Source organism: Meriones unguiculatus, chromosome 21, assembly GCF_030254825.1.
Source record: "Meriones unguiculatus strain TT.TT164.6M chromosome 21, Bangor_MerUng_6.1, whole genome shotgun sequence".
NCBI classification, from domain to species: Eukaryota; Metazoa; Chordata; class Mammalia; order Rodentia; family Muridae; genus Meriones; species Meriones unguiculatus.
Genome location: NC_083368.1, coordinates 20023954 through 20043052, shown reverse-complemented (window position 1 = coordinate 20043052; position 19099 = coordinate 20023954). Strand labels below are relative to the sequence as shown.

At 37.4% G+C, this 19099-nt stretch overlaps 1 protein-coding gene across 4 annotated transcripts in view; it reads right to left on the bottom strand.

Moving 5' to 3' along the window:
- The window catches only part of Phtf2 (putative homeodomain transcription factor 2), a 127523-nt gene that overhangs the window by 57399 nt on the left and 51025 nt on the right, over positions 1-19099 (bottom strand). For all 4 annotated transcript variants that reach the window (XM_060374030.1, XM_060374031.1, XM_060374032.1 and 1 more), the window contains exon 3: positions 1445-1501. In XM_060374030.1, the coding sequence (XP_060230013.1) occupies positions 1445-1501 (57 nt within the window). The remainder of the gene's footprint in view (positions 1-1444; positions 1502-19099) is intronic.

Here is a 19099-nt window from a genome sequence, read left to right as displayed (position 1 = left end):
CACATATCTATACACACACAAATGTTACTCACTAAGGACTCAAAAGATATTTCTTAAGCAACTTTAAATCTCTTCCAATATTTACTATTATACTTATCATTGCCTTAAGGGATTTATAAAAATGTAATTTTAATTTTCTGCTTAAAATCCTTCAATGTCTTCTCAACTGGTTATGGCTAAAACCTGGGGTTTGTATTTTTCTTTCTAGCTTTACTGCTAATCATCATTATCATCTTCCTCAATCGAATTGCCAAATCAAATTCTCAAGGTTTCCTCACTCAGTTTCCTCTCCCTCCCTTCCTTCCTATGTATTTTCATATGCCCTTCATCTGTCTGGTATGTCTTCCCTATGTTACTGTCCTGCATGTGTCTTTCACAAGCTGTTTTGTCTGCATAATCTTTCTTAACTTCCTTGCACAGCTTCTTTCTATATTACCCTAGGGGACTGAGCATGTGCCTATCTTTCCATTGCTTTTTATATCACTTATAATAACACACCTGACTTTAAAACTATAGTTTATCTTTCTGTCCTCATGACCTTTAATCTTATTTTTAAATATGTCAGAACTTGCAAAATGATTTATTAATTCATAAAAACTTTAAAAAGTAAAATTATTAAATATCAAAGAATTATATCCTTTTTCACACGTGATACAGTCTAAACAGTAGCAAATCTTTTAAGCAGATCTTTAAGTAAATATAGATTATTTTAACCTAACATAGGTATGTCCATACTAAAGAGAAGATGGCAAGTGGTCACAACACTCTGTTGGCCCAGGTTAAATCTAGCTCGTGCAAGAACGTACTGATTAGTATCTAAGCAACTGAAAAGAAATAAGATTATTACCAAAGAGTGCTGAGAAACAACACATCTAGTTTTAAAACTGTTTTTCATGCTGGCAAGATAGCCTCTGAGAATACCCTATCAGAATAGGACAAGTACCCACAGGCTCAAGAGGAAGGTGTCCACTACAAAAGCACTTGAACTGATATTCTACTCTCCTAGATCGCTTTAAAATCCAACAGCTCTCTTTGCACCCAAGTCACTCTGTTAGTAGCACCAAAAAGCAGATTTCTATTAGCAAAGCAGCATTTGCACAGAATCACTCAGTTGAATCATCCTGAAACACTTACCAGCTTAATAAACTGTACAGAGCAATGACAGCATCAAAGGGGAGGAAAAGCAAACTAGAAGTATAAGGTGACAAGTGAAAGGGAGAAAGCTGGCAAGAAAATAATCATTAGAAATAAAATGTAGAAAGAACGGAAGGTGCTACAAAATAAAACAGAAGATTGAAAGGTAAGACTATGAAATGATAGATTTATCTCTTAGAAGATCAAATAAAATAATATTGACTAATGTATTAAGAATAAATGGAATGGCAAAGTGACTGATAATTTATAGAACTGTTTCAGAATAAATAAAATAAAACAAAGTTGTTACCTTGATTTCTCGTTGTTCAACAGACTTTTCCCATATTTGTTGATCATAGGCTCCAATCTATGAAGAAAGACAATACTGTGTTAAATGAACACGATAGCATCAGCTCTCCAAAGCTACTCAGTGTTTGCTGAATAGATTTGGTTCTCCCAACAGATGTCAGAGATCAATGTTGTGTGGCTGTGGTTCTCAACAAATTGCTTACAGAATGACTAGTATTAGCATTATCTTTGCAACTTGTTAGAGAATGAAAACTTGCAGGTTCACAGTAGGATTACTGGATCAGAAATATGGGAGTGAAGTTCAAAACCCTAAGATAATAGTGAACTTTGAAAACCATGCCCTAGAGGATCCTTCAGTTTAAATAAATGAAATTAACACAGTGCTAGTGTAGTCAAAGAGAAATCCTCCCAAATGACAAATGCACAACATGCAGATCACAAAGTTGTGTCTTGAGACAGGCCTCACTCTGTGGCCTAACTGGCCTCAAATTCACTGCAACCCTAACTCGGCACCCTGAGTTGTGAGAGTACAGATGTGAGCCTCCACACCGTAAAGTTTAAATGGGTAAATAATCTGGTGAAATAGGTGAAAATACGGAGAAAGAAACAAGAAGCAAAGTACAGCTCATTGTCTTTTACTGTTAGACGGAAAGTTCTTTGAACCCCACTTGGAGCAAGGAATAGTAATTACACCTTTCTTTGGTGTTCTTATTCAGGTTATTTGCTTAGCTCTTACTGTCTTTAGTTTCCACTTAATTCCTTGCATCCAAAACATGCAGGCAAAACATCCATACTCATAAAATAAAACAATGTAACCATTCCAAGACATGAAATATTTTGGTGAAACAATAACCTAAACTACTATAGAGCTGCATAGTAATATGTTTAAAGGATTGTTTTCATATGTAAAAAAATGCCTAAGATCTCTTTTAGGGAACCTTGTTTTATTTCAAGGTGACTCAAGTACAGACATGGAAATACCTTTTCAACAACGCTAAAATTAAAGAAAATAAGACCAGTGCCTACGCAAATGTGTTCACTACTCTGCCATAAGTTAACATCACCAATAGCCCCAGAACATGTACTTGAGAACATGTAAGAAGCCCTGTAAAGTGCAGTGTCTAAAAGTAGGTGCTTTCTGAAGACTTGGATATTCTGTAAAAGCAACATGAAACCCTAAGAAAACCATTGGTGGGAGATTACTTCTATACAAACTCAGGATAAAATGGATTGTTTACTGGAGAAACTTTTATTCAAAGACTGATGGGAGAGTAATGGCAGTTTCCACTATAATACAATGCCTTATGGAGTCTTAGGACCATGGATCAGGAACAACTTGCAGAGCTCAGCAGCTAACCTAAAAACAACTCAACAGGCTTCTTGGCTTCTACATTACCACTGACATAGAAAAACCTGGGAGGTTTGCTAAGTCAAACTCGACAACTATTTCTTTTTATATTTCTGCTATAAAAAATTAAATGGCATGGTCAAGTTCAACTACAGTTCTCCATCAAAAATCAGGGCGATATGAACTATATCACTGTTTCAATGTCATACAAAACCTAAAGACAACTCAACTGCAATGCTCACCCGAGTAGACAAGAAATCTTATTTAGAAAGCATATCTTCAACTAGAAAAAACTTGGTACTTCTGACTGTAATCTCATCTACTTCTTCACTGGTCCTCTTTGCTTCCACTCAATGCCTACAATAAGTGGAATTTGGAGCAGACAAATATAAAAACGAAATGAGTCTTTGTTTCTCAAGTATCGGTAAAGGGCTGTTAAGCTGTTCTAGAGACGGCGACCACGCTGTTATAAGCCATGATGTTTCAAGAAGGAAATGAATTATTTTCTTTTTTATTTTAATTTTTTATATTAATTATAGTTTACTCACTTTGTATCCCAGCACCCCCTTCCTCATTTCCTGCCACTCTCACCCAAGCTCCCATACCCCTTTCAAGTCCCCTGATAGGGGAGGTCCTCCTCCCCTTCCATCTGATCCTAGCCTATCAGGTCTCATCAGGACTGGCTGCATTGTTTTCCTATGTGGCCTGGTAAGGCTGCCTCCCCCATCAGGGAGAGGTGATGAAAGAACCAGCCACTGAGTTCATGTCAGAGACAGTCCCTGTTTCCCTTACTAGGGCACACTCTTGGAGACTGAGCTGCCATGGGCTACATCTATGCAGGCATTCTAGGTTATCTCCATGCATGGTCTTGGTTGGAATATCAGTCTCAGAAAAGAACCCTGTGCCCAGATTTTTTGGTTCCGTTGCTCTTCTTGTAGAGCTCCCGTCCCATATAATATAGGATAAATATCCTAAAATTTGTACACCTTAAAGAAGCTAAGCAAGAAGGAAGACACTGGGTAAGATGATAAATCCTCTACCCCAGAAAGGTATCAAAGGAGATGCTGAGACTAATAGCCAAACTTTGGGCAGAGTGCAGGGAATCTTATGAAACAAGGGGGAGAAGGAAATGCATTATCTTCACATTATGAAATCTTCTGAAATGCAAATTCACACTTGTAGCCAATATTTTTTTCTAGTGTCTATTACTGTAAGTCTTTTCACTCCCGGTGCCCACAAAAGCATTTTGCCCTCTGCAACTTTATCCTTCATCTAACACTTGATACCTTCAACAACAGGTCTAGCAATCCTCTCCTTTGCAATACTCGTCACAGTGAAAGCAAAGGTCGCTCTATATCCTTGTCCTACAAGTCTCCACTCCTATTCCCTGTGAACACCACCACTCCCAGAAATGCACACAGACACTCACTACCTCGAACAAGACTGAACCCATGAAATACAAAACTTCCTCTTTGGGGTTCTCTATCTCTAGCGTATTCTCACCTGACTTATTTTCCCTTTCCTCTTATTTTTTATGAACAAATGTTGAGTTACTCAGGTGAAAATTAAGAAAAACAAGGGTACAGCATCATCCTTAAATCAATACAAAAATAAAAAGAAACTGAGACAAAGAATTTATAATAACAAAAAGACTAAGATTTAAGTGATTATTCTTGAGACACTTCCTGACCTACCAAATCTTGCAGCTAACATACTAACATATAAACTCACTGTAAGTATATGCGCAGATACAAAGGAAACAGGAACTATTAACAGTTACCATCCCTAACACCCACAAAAAGAATAGCACTTTTCCTTGCTGTTTTATACCAACACTGTATTTACTCCAAACACTGCATATAGTTCAGTTCTCAAACCCAAATCCAGTAGAATTCAAAGTAATATGAACCAATCATCTAAAAAAATGAAATGTGTTTCACATCTATCACTGAATAATAACAAGAATCGATTCCCTTTTAGTGTGATTCTCAAGCTTAGTATTTTTCATACACAATATAAACAAACTACAGAAGAGGGATATGAAAAAGACAGAGAGGGAGAGGAGGAAAGACTGGGAATTCAAGATATAAAAAAGAGAAGACCAACAGATAGAAAGACTGGCTATCAGCTCTGGCTCCTACAGAACAATTTAAAATAAATGATGGTATCAGACACACAAGTGTTAAAATGATTAGATGATGAAATAGAAAACAGGCACCACTCTAGGAAATTCTAGGAAAGTGTCCCTGAAAAACAAACTGAAAAGCTACTTGTAGGAGCGGAAGTTCAGAAGATCAGCAGCTCGGACATCAAAAGGCTAAAGAGACAGCACTGAGCTTATAAAAGGTAGCTGTCCACTGTGTAACTACACTGGATACTTAGATAAAAGACTAAACGTTCATAAATGTACTTAAGAAAGGTAAAAGGCCCAGATGTACAACTTTTAACCACCTAACTCCTTTAATGAACAGACTAAAGTACCACACACTAAAAACCTTTTTTCCCTAATACTACTATGCTCTTATTTTTCTGAATCTCATTTAAGAAATTTTGAAAATCAAAGTTTTCACTCTCATAAATACCAAATGTTATTACAAATAATAATAATAATAATAATAATAATAATAATAGAGCTCAAATTCCTTCCTGGATTGTACTCCTTGACAAATATCAAACAATTATGTGCCTTTATTTGCAAGAATGTTTCCACCAAATGCTTGACAAGAACATCTCAAAGACAAGTGAAATATTCAACAGTGTCTTGAGGGACTGGAGAGATGGCTTCCTGAACTCAGAACTTGAGTTCAACTCCTGGGTCCCTAAAATGCAGCATGTACTGCCATAATGATGTTTATGTAACTTTAATAAAACAAAAAAGGAGTTTTTTTTACAACACGAAGTTAAAACACAAAACAATGGATGTCAGAAGAAAATATTAAAACAACAAGCTGAGACCCATAGCCAAACTTTGGGCAGAGTGCAGGGAATCTTAGGAAAGAAGCAGGAGATGAAAGACCTGGAGGGGACAGGAGTTCCACAAGGAGAGCAACAGAGCCAAAAAATATGGGCACAAGGGTATTTTCTGAGACTGATACTCCAACCAAGGACCATATGAAGGTAACCTAGAACCCCTGCACAGATACAGCCCATGGCAGCTCAGTCTCCAAGTAGGTTTCCTAGTAAGGGGAACAAGGACTATCTCTGACTGGTGGCTGGCTCTTTGATCACCTCCCCTGAGGGGGAAACAGCCTTACCAGGTCATAGAGGAGACAATACAGCCAGTCCTGATGAGACCTGATAGGCTAGGATAAGATGGAAGGGGAGGAGCACCTCCCCTATCAGTGGACTGGGGGAGGGGCATGGGAGGCAAAGAGGGAGGAAGAGTAGGATTGGGAGGGGATAAGGGAGATACAAAATGAATAAATTATAATTCAATATAACAGCTGGGATACAAAATGAATAAATTATAATTAATTTTAAAAAATAGAAAAATTTAAAAAATAAAATTATAAAAACAACAACAAAAGAAATCAATGAAGAAAAGCTGTAATGCCACAAATTGTGTTGTCCATATAGACATCCTAAAATTGCTACAACTACTTCTATTCCTATTTGTAAAGCACACAGAGGAAATATTTAGTGGACGCTTACAGTCACTGGAATTGAGGACCTTCAGATAAATCTCTACTCAGAATAAAAAGAATCTAGTTATTCTGGCTTTTAAAAAATGTTTTGCTCCAAAGTAAAAGTTTCCAAAACTCTGAAGATCAAATAGGTTTTCACAATGTTTTATTTATAACTATTGCCTCTCAGACAAATCTAAGAATATCAGAGTTATGCTTCCATTTGCAAAGGAATCAATGTCGGACATTCAGGTGACTTCAGTGATGAATACTAAAGGAAAAGGTTTAACCATGTGGCATGATTCATTGTGAATGATAATGATGTCAGACCAAAAGGTGTGGCCTCAGGAAACCACACCTTTGCAGCTTCTAACTTGTCAATGAGTAGTAATTACAATGTTTGTTTTTAGCCAAATCTCTAATTCTTAATTCAATATTTAAAATTAAAAAAAAAAAACAGAATCATAAGTTTTCAACAGGATTATTAGAAATATTTCCCTAGGTTTAGTATGTAAAAGTACTTCCTGCCAAGCTTGATGACCTGGATTCTATCCCTGAAACCCACATGCTGGAGAGAACTGACTCCCACAAATTGTTCTCTAACCCACACAAACATATGGTAGTTCATATACACTCCCAATGTAAATAAACAAATAAATTGTAATTTTTGAGTATATAAATGTACCACAATTCCTGTATCCATTCCTCCGTTGAGGGGCATCTGGGTCGTTTGCAGCTTCTGGCTATTATGAATAAAGCTACTACAAACATGGTTGAGCAAATGTCCTTGTTGTATACTTGAGCATCCTTTGAATATACGTCTAGAAGTGGTATAGCTAGATCTTGAGGAAGCACTATTTCTAATTTTCTGAGAAAGCGCCAGAATGATTTCCAAAGTGGTTATACAAGTTTACATTCCCACCAGCAATGGAGGAGGGTTCCTTTTTCTCCACATTTTTCCCAGCATGTTTTGTCACTTTAGTTTTTCATCTTTGCCATTCTGATGTGTGCAAGGTGAAATCTCAGGGTCATTTTGATTTGCATTTCCCTGATGACTAAGGAAATTGAGCATTTTATTTTACTTTATTTATTTTATTAATTACAATGTATTCGCTTTGTAGCCCCCTCGTTTGGCCCCGCCCAATCCTACCCACCCTCCCTTTTCTTCTCCCATGCCCCTCCCCCGGTCTACTGATAGGGGAGGTCCTCCTCCCCTTCCATCTCACCCTAGCCTATAAGGTCTCATCAGCACTGTCTTCCTCTGTAGCCTGGTAAGGCAGCTTCCCCCTCAGGGGGAGGTGATCAAAGAGCCAGCACTGAGTTCATGTCAGAGAAGCCTTTGTTCCCTTTATTAGGGAACATTGGAATCTGAGCTGCCATGGGCTGTATCTGTGCAGGGGTTCTAGGTTCTGAGTATCCATCTCAGAAAAGATTCTTGTGCCCAGAGTTTTTGGCTCTGTTGCTCTCCTTGTGGAACTCCTGTCCTCTCCAGGGCTTTCACCTCCCCCTTCTTTATTAAGATTCCTGCACTCTGCCCAAAGTTTGGCTATGAGCCTCAGCATCTGCATTGATACACTGCTGGATAGAGTCTTTCAGAGGCCCTTTGTGGTAGAGCATTTCTTTAAGTGTTTCTCTGCCATTCTCTATTGTTTAGCTCTGTTCCCCATTTTTTAATTGAATAACTTGATTTGTTGCTTTTTAATTTCTTGATTTCTTTATATATTCTAGATATTATCCCTCTGTCAGATATATGATTGGTGAAGATCCTTTCCCAATATGTAGGCTGTCCTTTTGTTCTGATGACAGTGTGCTGTACAGAAGCTTTTCAGTTTCATCAGGTCCCATTTATTGTTTGTTGCTCTTAGAGCCTGTGCTCTTGGTGTTCTGTTCAGGAAGTTGTCTCCTGTACCAATGACTTCGCGGCTCTTCCCCACTTTTTCTTCTAACTGATTTAGTGTATCTGGTTTTATGTTCAGGTCTTTGATCCACTTGGACTTTAGTTTAGTGCAGGGTGATAAGTATGGATCTATTTGCATTTTTCTACATGTAGACATCCAGTTAGACCAGCACCATTTGTTGAAGATGCTGTCTTTTTTCCATGGTATGGTTTTGGCATCTTTGTCAAAACTCAGGTGTCCATAATTGTGTGGGTTTATTTCTGGGTCTTCTATTTGATTCCATTGATCTACCGTCAGTTTCTATGCTAATATCTGCAGTTTTTATTACTGTTGCTCTATAGTATAGGTTGAGATCAGGGATGGAGATACCTCCAGATCTTTTATTGTACATGACTATTTTAGCTATTCTGGGTTTCTTGTTATTCCATATGAAGTTGAGAATTTTTCTTTCCACATCTGTAAAGAATTGTATTGGTAATTTGATGGGAATTGCATTGAATCTGTAGATTGCTTTTGGAAGGATGGCCATTTTTACGTTAATCCTGCCAAGCCATGAGTATGGGAGATCTTTCCATCTTCTGATTTCTACTTTTTTTCTTTCTACAGAAGAGACTTGAAGGTTTTTTTCATACAAGTCTTTCACTTGCTTGGTTAGAATTACAGCAAGGTACTTTATGATTTTTGTGGCTATTGTGATGGGTGTTGTTTCCCTAATTTCTTTTTCAGCCCATTTGTCTTTTGTATACAGGAGGGGTACTTTTTTTTTTTTTTGAGTTAATTTTGTAACCAGTCACTTTGCTGAAGGTGTTTATCAGCTGCAAGAGTTTTGTGGTAGAATTTTTGGGTCACTCATGTACACTATCATATCATCTGCAAAAAGCAATACTCTGACTTCTTCCTTTCCAATGTGAATCCCTTTGATCTCCTTTAATTGTCTTATTGCTCTAGCAAGGACTTCAAGAACAATGTTGAAGAAATATGGAGAGAGTGGGCAGTCGGGATTGATTTAAGTTTCTCTCCATTTAGTTTGATGTTGGCTATAGGCTTGCTGTATATTGTCTTTACTATGTTCAGGTATGTGCCTTGTATCCCTGATCTCTCTAGGACTTTAAACATGAACAAGTGTTGGATTATATCAACTGCTTTTCCAGCATCTACGGAGATGAACATGTTTTTTTTTTTTTTTTCTTTTTTCTTTCAGTCTGTTTATATGGTGGGTTACATTGATGGATATTCTCAAGAACCACGCAGTGTCACACTGGGACTAAACAAAGTGGTTTTGAATATGATCTCAACTAAAGTACTGAGAATAGAAGAAACCAGGCAGTAGAGAAAGCAACTACAAATGATCAGTTTAATAAAGCCTCTGCTGGAAAACACGTTAGGGTTTTGGGTTTTGGCTTTTTTTGTAACATACATAGGAAAGACCTTTAAGAAATTTCACAAAACTGTCAAAAATTTAAATTTTGTACAGATGTGTAGTGTGGGACTGGGAGAGTACTATGTGTTCAGGAAGCCAAAGAAAACCTTCCTAACCCTGTAACAAACATGGTTACCACCTCAGAGGGAAAAGTAGCCATGAATGTCCTTCCCTGTAGTCCACTCAAGGTAGTTAAAGGACACATAGATATATACACATTTAAAAAAATAGAGAAGGTGAAATACTAAAACATGTCATTTGCTCAAGAAAACACCATTATTCCAGGTAAGATTCCTGTGCAAAAAAGATTCAACTGGCTCACATGGGAACAGGAGGGAACAGAGGGAAGGCAGCCTGACAGCCTGATGGATCAGGTGTGCACTGTGGGACAGGGAGAGCATTACGTGCTGAGGAAGCCAAAGAAAACCTTTTAACTCTGTAATAAAAACGGTTTCCACCTGAGAGGGAAAAGTAGCCATGAATGTCCTTCCCTGCTGTTCACTCAAGGTAGTGACACAAGCCGTGTCATTTCAAGTGCCACGTTAATGAAAAGCCACCAACTTTAATATGTAAGGACTTGAGTCTTAAATTTAAAGCTTAAAAATGTGTACCTAGTTGATTCCGTGTTATCTCTTTTACACCTAGGGAAAATCAGGTCACTAAGCATAAAGGACTTAAGTCCTTCTATATTCTGAAAGTGACTCCCACATACCAGGTCCATGTTATTTGATCCTGGATCCTCCCCTTGCCCACAAAGACCAAGGCAAGACACCTAACTCCAGGTGAGCCAAGCAGGTTGAATCTCCCTGACAAACGTTAAAGAAAAGTATGACTAACAGAAAGAAACACAATGTTACAAGCTCTCAAGAAATGTTTGTGTACACTCTGCTGTAACCAGGGTAATCTAGGCTCAGTTAGCCTTTCCTCCTAGAGTCTAGGCTGTCAGTGGTTGGCAGTTCCCATGTGTTGTGAAAAGTAGAAGCAAAGTACAGCAGTGTTTTTTCCTGGCCCAACTTTCAAGAGAGCATTGGTGTTAATGGAAACCAGCACCACCCTGCATAATTTACAAGCACTGTTTACTTTCCAGCTTGCTGGTGCACGGAGGATGTTCTCAGTGGCTTATTAATTAAAGTACTGTCCAATTAATAACCTTGCCTAAGAAGTCAACCAAGCAAAGATAATTTAACTTCCACTTTTCTACTTAAAACAACTTTGGATCATAAATTGTGAAGACCTGACTAGTTAGTAAGAAAGGATTTAGTATTCTATTAACAATAAGAAAGAAGTTCAAAAATATCTTGATCAAACAGAAGGTCAAAATATAACATAAAATCTAACAATCCTACCACATTAATTCTTGTAATGAAGTTTTTAAAGCCAAATTAACACTACTCAATTGCTGACCATTTAGATTTTTGAGAAATGATCAAATGTTATTTCAAATCCATAGAGTATAAATTGTTTAAATTATTAAAAATGGCCTTTAACCACAGAGGAGGATTTTGCAGCCAGTCCTGAAGATACCTGATAAAACAGGGTCAGATGAAAGGGTAGGAGGTCCTCTCCAATCAGTGTACTTGGAAAGGGGCAGGGAGGAGATGAGGGAGGGAGGAAGGGGTTGGGAGGGAATGAGAGAACAGGATACAGCCGGGATACAGAGTTAATAAAATGTAACAAATAATAATAAAAATAAAAATAAAAACAAAAAATGGCCTTTAAAAGCTATATAATATTTAAAAAATAAAGTTTGGTGTTAAAAACTAAAAAATGACTTTCCTGAGCTCTAAATAAGTGAACTAGAGTAAAAGAGCAAACTTTCCTTCATTTTTATTTTATCACTGAATACTGTTGTGCATATTTTTATAACAAATATATTGGTGAGGGGGAGCTCCAAAACACATGAATCTTATCACCCTACACGGTATAAGAAAAAGCATTCATGAACACTAGTGAAACTCTCTAAGCTTTGTACATAGTTAACAACATTAACCCAAATAACCCATCTGTAATTAACACTTCTAACACATTCAATAAAACAGCGATGCAACGCTGACATCTGGTCAGTATGACCACTTATGTCACGTATGAGCCATAAGGTGCTGATGGCACCAAACATCCCTGTTGCCTGGTGACCTTAGAGCCGCCACAGAGCAGCACACTCATCTCTCCCGTTTCTGGTGAAACCTTGTGAAAGAATAGCACGTGGACAGACAGCACTTTCTGCCTGATGAGTCACAGCGTTACTGCGCTCACTAAGATTTGTTTCGAGGGTACTGCAGGACAGTGCATCAGGTTGCCCAGCTACACAGGGAGGCCACTGGGTGATCTCTGCCATCTGTTTCGTATAGGTACGCTCTGACACTGACAAAAAGACACATTTCTGAGAAAGCATCCCTGCTACTAAGCAAAAAGGACAGGCTGTTTCACTTGAAATCACTGCTGGGCTGGGAGATATCCTTCTAAGCCTACCACAGTCAGGTCTGGGGATGGAATTCAGGTTGTTAGGCTTAGAAGGATATCTAAAAGTCAAAACATCTTGGAAACTATTCTTGTTTCCCTAGGATACACTTCTCCTTATTCTCTAGAATAAGAAGCCATCTGTATGCAGACATTTCATTAAGTACTTGTCATATAATTTTATTTAAAGAAATTTATTTGAAATATGACTACTTTTTACGAAGATGTTTAAATGAAAAAACAACTTACATGTTGTGGTTTGGACGTGTAGCTAAGAGCTTCCTGGGCTGGAAGCTTAGTCCCGGGTGTGGCAACCAAGTCTTGTTGAGAACCTCTGGGAACTAGGGCCCGGCAGGCGACACGCTCACTAGAGGCAAGGCCTCCCAAAGGGACGAGCCTATTTCTCACTAGACTGCAGACAGAGGAACACTGCAATAGCAAGACTGCCTCCTGAATCTGTGGCTTCTTGTCTTAGCACACTGCTCCTTCATACCAGCCATCCCACCGTGAGACCAGCAGTCAGGCTGCAACTGAGCCAGACAGCCTTACTCGAAATGAGTGGACGCAGGTGTCCTGCTCTTGCAGTTCTAGAACTGTGCACTGAATAAGCTTCTTTTAGCTACGTCACTCAGTCTTAGGTATTTTTGTGAAGAAATTAAACAACTGAACTAAGATAGATGCCCTAAAGCATATTCATTCATTCATTCATTCATTCATTCATTCATTCATAGTACACAATTCAACAGTTCTTACTAAGTGTATAGTTGTACAACCATTTCTGCATTCTAATTCAGAACAGTTTCATTACCATAAAAAGAAAGCTCATACTTACTTATAATCATTTCTACTCATTTCTATCTCTGGCAGAGACCACAAATTACTTCTTGTCTATAAATTTATATATTTGCCCCTCATTTGCATTTCATATTAGATATAAAATTACACAGCATAGGGTCTTAGTATTATGTTTTGAGAGTCATTCATGTAACATGTTGAGTACTTCGTTCTTCTGTATTGCCATTACAAAATTCTACTCTCCTAGAAGGTGCCACCTCTGAAACAAATAACAGTAATTTATAGCAAAAAAATTCAAACTATTTGTTTAGATAAAAAATTAATTAAATACAGCATCTACTTGAGAAATATTCACTTTAAGTGCTGAGATATTTTTAACCATATGCCCACTATTATTTTGTATTCACAATTACAAATTCATATCCAATTTTATTACTTTTGCATAGAAAAGATCATATGCCTTCCTGGAAGGTATTTCATGTATGGTAGAAAATAAAAAAGCCTCTCCAAATATCCAAAAGAGGCTCAAGTATATAATAAGGACATTTGCTCAACCATGTTTATAGCAGCTTTATTTGTAATAGCCAGAAGCTGGAAAAAAACCAGATGCCCCTCAACTGAAGAATGGATACAGAAATTGTGGTACATCTACACAATGGAATATTACTCAGCAATGAAAAACAAGGAAATCATGAAATTTGCAGGTAAATGGTGGGATCTGGAAAAGATCATCCTGAGTGAGCTATCCCAGAAGCAGAAAGACACACAGGATATATACTCACTCATATAGACATATAATATAGGATAAACCTACTAAAATCTGTACACCTAAAGAAACTAATCAAGAGGGAGGACTCTGGCTAAAATGCTCAATCCCCACTCCGAAAGACAAATAGGATGGACACCAGAAGAAGGAGAAAATAGGAAAAAAGTTAGGAACCTGCTACAGAGGGCTGCTGAAAGGCTCTGCCCTGCAGACTATCAAAGCAGATGCTGAGACTTATGGCCAAACTTTGGGCAGAATGCAGGGAATCTTATGAAAGAAGTAGGAAATAATAGTAAGATATGGAGAGGACAGGAGCTCCACAAGGAGAGCAACAGAACCAAAAAATTTGAGCACAGGGGTCTTTCCTGAGACTCATACTCCAACCATGCACCATCCATGGAGATAACCTAGAACCCCTGCACAGATGTAGCCCATGGCAGTTCAGTGTCCAAGTGGGTTACATAGTAATGGGAAGAGGGACTGCCTCTGACATAATCTGATTGGCCTCCTCTTTGATCCCCTCCCCCTGGGGAGGAACAGCCTTACCAGGCCACAGTAGAGGACAATGCAGCCACTTTTGATGAGAACTGATAGACTAAGATCAGAAAGGAGAGGAGAACCTCCCCTATCAGTGGACTTGGGGAGTGGCATGCATGCAGAAAGGGGGGGGAGGGTGGGATCGGGAGGGGAGGAGGGAGGGGCTTATGGGGGGATACAAAATGAATAAAGTGTAATTAATAAAAAATTAAAAATAAAATAAATAAATAAGCAAGCTTCTCCTAACATAACTGTGTATATTAATATTCTCTTAATTCACAGGACTTGCTCCCCAGCTTAACTGGCTTTAGAATCTGCTAACCCTGTACACTCCTTCAGCAGGAATTAATAAATTTAGTAAAATTAAAAGAGCACATGCACACAGGAACTGCACAGATGTTTTTACTGATTCAAGGTGTGAATTAAATATTTGCTTCATTATACCTTCTACCACCCAACACAGGTAGTATGAGGACATTTTTTAAAAAATGGAAACCTCATATATTTTTGCCAATTGATATCGATCAGATTTTTACTGTGACTTAGCAAAAAAAAAAAAAAAAGTTATAAGATCTCCCTTCACCCACAGCCTGATCCCATTGCTTCCATTTTTTATTTTACCTGAAAAGAATTACAGTTCAGATTTTACCTCACAGGACAGACTCAGAATCTTCAAGAAGCTACTACATAAGCCATACAGGTTAAGAGTCTCATCAGAACGTGTAAAGCCACAGGCATTTCAAACTAATATCCAAGGTAATTCATCAAAAGCAATACCTACATAAATTAGGTGAAAAAGATACCATTTTATTGATTCTGAATGGCTATGACAGAAAAAAAATAGACAACAACAAACGTAGTTGAAGATGTGGAGAGAAGGAGAGAAAAGGAAAGAAGAGAAAAGGAAAGAAAAGGGAAAATGTGTAGAGAATGAGAGTCCATGTATACATAAAATGAAGCAACAACTCTGAAAAAGTTTACCATTATGAAGCAGTAATTTCACTTCTAGTAATCTGCTCAAGAGAAATGAAATTTTATGACCACACAAAGGTATCTGCAAAGGTTAGTATATATCAACCTCATTCATAACTGTCAAAGAGACAATCTAAATGGCTAATTGTAAATGCTTAAGTAAAATGTACATTTAAACATGTAGACTATTTTGATGTTGTATGATTTAAAACTTTAACACACGCTACAGTTTATTGATACAATATTTGTTTTACTCTGTCTCCAATACACTCTGAGGAATTCTCTCTACTTAGAAATAAAAGCAATTAAAAAAAAAAACCTAGACTTACTATGTGTTCAATTTAAGATAATAGCTTAAGGAGATAAATCAGAAAGCCCATATTTATTTTTTAATGTTATATATATATATATATATATATTATATATTTTTAAAGCAAAGAAACTAAGCACCAATAAAGTGAGAGGACTTCAAATTCCTATCAGTGGACTAGGGGAGGGGCATAGGGAGAGAAGAGGGATGGAGAGTGGGCTTGGGAGGAGACAAGGGAGGGGGCCACAGCTGAGATACAAATTGAATAAATTGTAATAAATGATAATAATAATAGTGATAATAAAAGAAAAAAAGACCCAATCACACATCTATTACTTTCAACTCTGGGTTTTTTCATTCATTTAATACAGCTTTTTGAAGAAATTTCCCCCTTTAGAAGTTCTTTCAGCCAGGTGCAATGGTGCACACCTGAGATCCCAGCACTCAGGAAGACAGAGGCAGGTAGATCACTGTGAGTTTGAGCCAGTCCAGTCTACAAAGCAAGCCCAGGACGGCCAGAAGTCCACAGAAACCCTGTCTCTAAAAAACCCAAAGAGTTCTCTCCACTAATCTTTCTACTTAGAAATCATATAATAACAATGTCTGTATCAAGAGTTGTTTGAGAAATAATTTGTACAAATCCTGAGTTAAAGTGTTAATATTAACTAAGTTATTTAAACAAACATAACTTCCAAGGTACCCAAGGTGGGATTACAAGATTTCTAACTCTCAACTAACTACTGCAACCTGGACCAACTAAGACCTGCAGGAAAATATCAAAGCTTTGTTATTGGATACTAGGAACTCTGACTTGTAATTCTTCGCTAGCTAAAACAGCTAATGTTAGTAAGACATACTGAACATACTAACCCAGCCTTCACAACACTATGAAGTAGATAATAAGTTGTTATTTTTATACTGACGAAAACAGATTATCGAAAGTAGAAAATGGTAGAATATAGAAGCTCAAATACAGACAGGCTGACTGCAGTTGAACCCTCATCAGTATCCCTGACATCCTCAAACACACATACAACCACTCACTGTTCTTTTTCTTTGGCTCTGATCACCGACCTGTATGGGAAGGGTGGCATTAAATGCCTACTCATTTTCTGATACTTCTGCCTCTACTGATCCTCCATGGGCTTCCTTGCCAACAGGAAAATTAGATCTCGTAAAGCCAGTAAAAATATACAAAACCCTTCAAAAATTGATCTTAGCCCTAAAAAATGTGAAATAGTTTACATAATCTGAGGATAATCATAAAGATTAAATGTACTAATACATAGTTAGCATTAGTAACAAATACTTAAAAGCTCAATAGATGTTAAATATTATGTCATCCCAATGACTTATTGTTTCCTTTTCCTTTACATTGCAGAATAAGCAATGAATATAAATGCCTATTTGGATGCTTTTAATATTAGTCACATATTATTATTCCAGAATGAGACCTTGAATAAATTATGTGTGTAATTACAAAAACTAAAGCAACTCCCTTGCGTAAAGTTTTTTTAAGTTTACTAGAAGTAGCAAGGAAAGCTATTTCAGATTTTAAATGCCAAGGCTATTAACATATCTTGGTTATTTAAATAGTTTTATATATTTTAAAGAATACCTAACATATTATTGCTACTCACTCATCAGCAACTTTTTAAGAAATGAAGCCATGAAAAACATCTGAATTAACCAAAATTGTTTGGCTTCCTTCTAATTATTAACATTGGGTAAAATTAAACTAATGGAAAGTCTGCAGGATGCTTTAGTTCAGACCATCCCAAATTAGGAGTCTTAGTAGCCTAGATCACTTTTTGCATTGGTCAAGAAACAGTCTGCTGTGGCACTACAGTTTCTACCAAGGATTACTACAGGTAGGTCTACCACATTAAGACCTATTGCTACTGTAGGAGTAGAGAAACAGGGCAGAGGAGGTGAACTATTCATTAAAGTTCCTGTTTGATTTATAATGAGCCATTTACCTAGATAAAACTGTGCCTAAAGAACTAATCTTTATCCAGTATAATCAGGTGGCAAAAAATGAAGTCAAGATAAACTAAGAATTATTGCCTCTATCTGCCTCTTGGACACATTATTTGCACTGTTAAATCCTATATTCACTTACTTACCCTGTCTCACTCCATAGTTCACAAACTAGTTTGGCCTCAAATTCCTTTTCTTATAATGCTTTCTAAGTCAGACAGAGCACACTTGAGAAAATGTTACAACAGGTTGAAGTATTATGTTTGATACATTAAGTACCAATATTAAGAGAGATCGATTATACTGAAGTGGTAAGTGCTCTGATAAACCAAATGTCACCGTAACACAGAAGTAGAAGAGCAATTGATATTGTAAAAGGTATTCTCATCTAACTGTGAAATGAAGAAAGCTATGAACATCTCAAGATGATTATACTCAGAATGGTAAAAAGAAATCAGAATAAAGATCTCTCTGAAGATGTATGAAAGAAAGATATTTCTCATTTCAAATAGTTTCATCAAGAAATATAGTTTGATGTTACCAGGACCAAACAAAGGTGACTCAGAAGCCAACTCAAATAAGTTCCTATGGCAGGATGCAACAACCGTCAAGGACAATAATGCCAACAGAATGAAACAGCACACTGATTCAAAGGCCAAGAGTTCACAGTCATTAAGACAAATCAACACACTGTTTTTGTAAGCATGCTAGGTAATCGTTATGGCTAAAGAAGCTTCATTTCGTGCTATTTTAGGCATTCATCTTGGTACCCAACAGTTCTGACTCCAGCCTCTGGAAGGTAAGTTCCCAGTACCAGGACTCAGGGACCCCCACCCAGAACTGTACACAGTAACTATCTACTGACTGTGACACGACTAACTGCTTTTGTTGCTCACACAGATACCCAAGAGTTGATTTGAGTTGCCTTAACTACTTAACTTGGCACAACACAACAGTCTTTGCTTGCTTGCATAGATATTGAAGGTCTTCGTGTGGTTTCCCCTTTAAAAATCTTTCCCCATACCCTTCCTTCACAGTAATCTCAAATTTAGCTCAGTGACAGTTCATCTAGCTAGCAATTAATCAATAGATCGTAAATTGGACTGAGCCTATGGTCTTTTCCAGGGATCAACTCTGTAGCAGTAACAACTACTTTATAAAGTCTTTCTTTAAAAAAAAAGTCATGAGATTAAAAGCACTCCACTGCCCTGAGAAGTACACACACCCACACTTCTTTCTAGAGGCCTAGGAGTAGACACCTAGTGGCCAGGAGATTAGGAAAGACACCTTTTAGGGAAAGATAGGCTTCGCATTTTAAAGACCAAGTTGAATTAGTTATTTAAAAAAAAATAAAAAACAGAATGGGCAGCTTCAACACCAAATTGAAAACCCACACGGGCAGACTTCAATTAGGTATATTGACAGATGGCACTAAAATGCAAGAAAAGTTGAAGGCTTCGGCCATTCTATGTAATGAGACTATAACTAATCTAGATGAGCTTATCCCCCATAGCTGAGATGGTGAGCTACAATTGTCATAAAAATCCTTT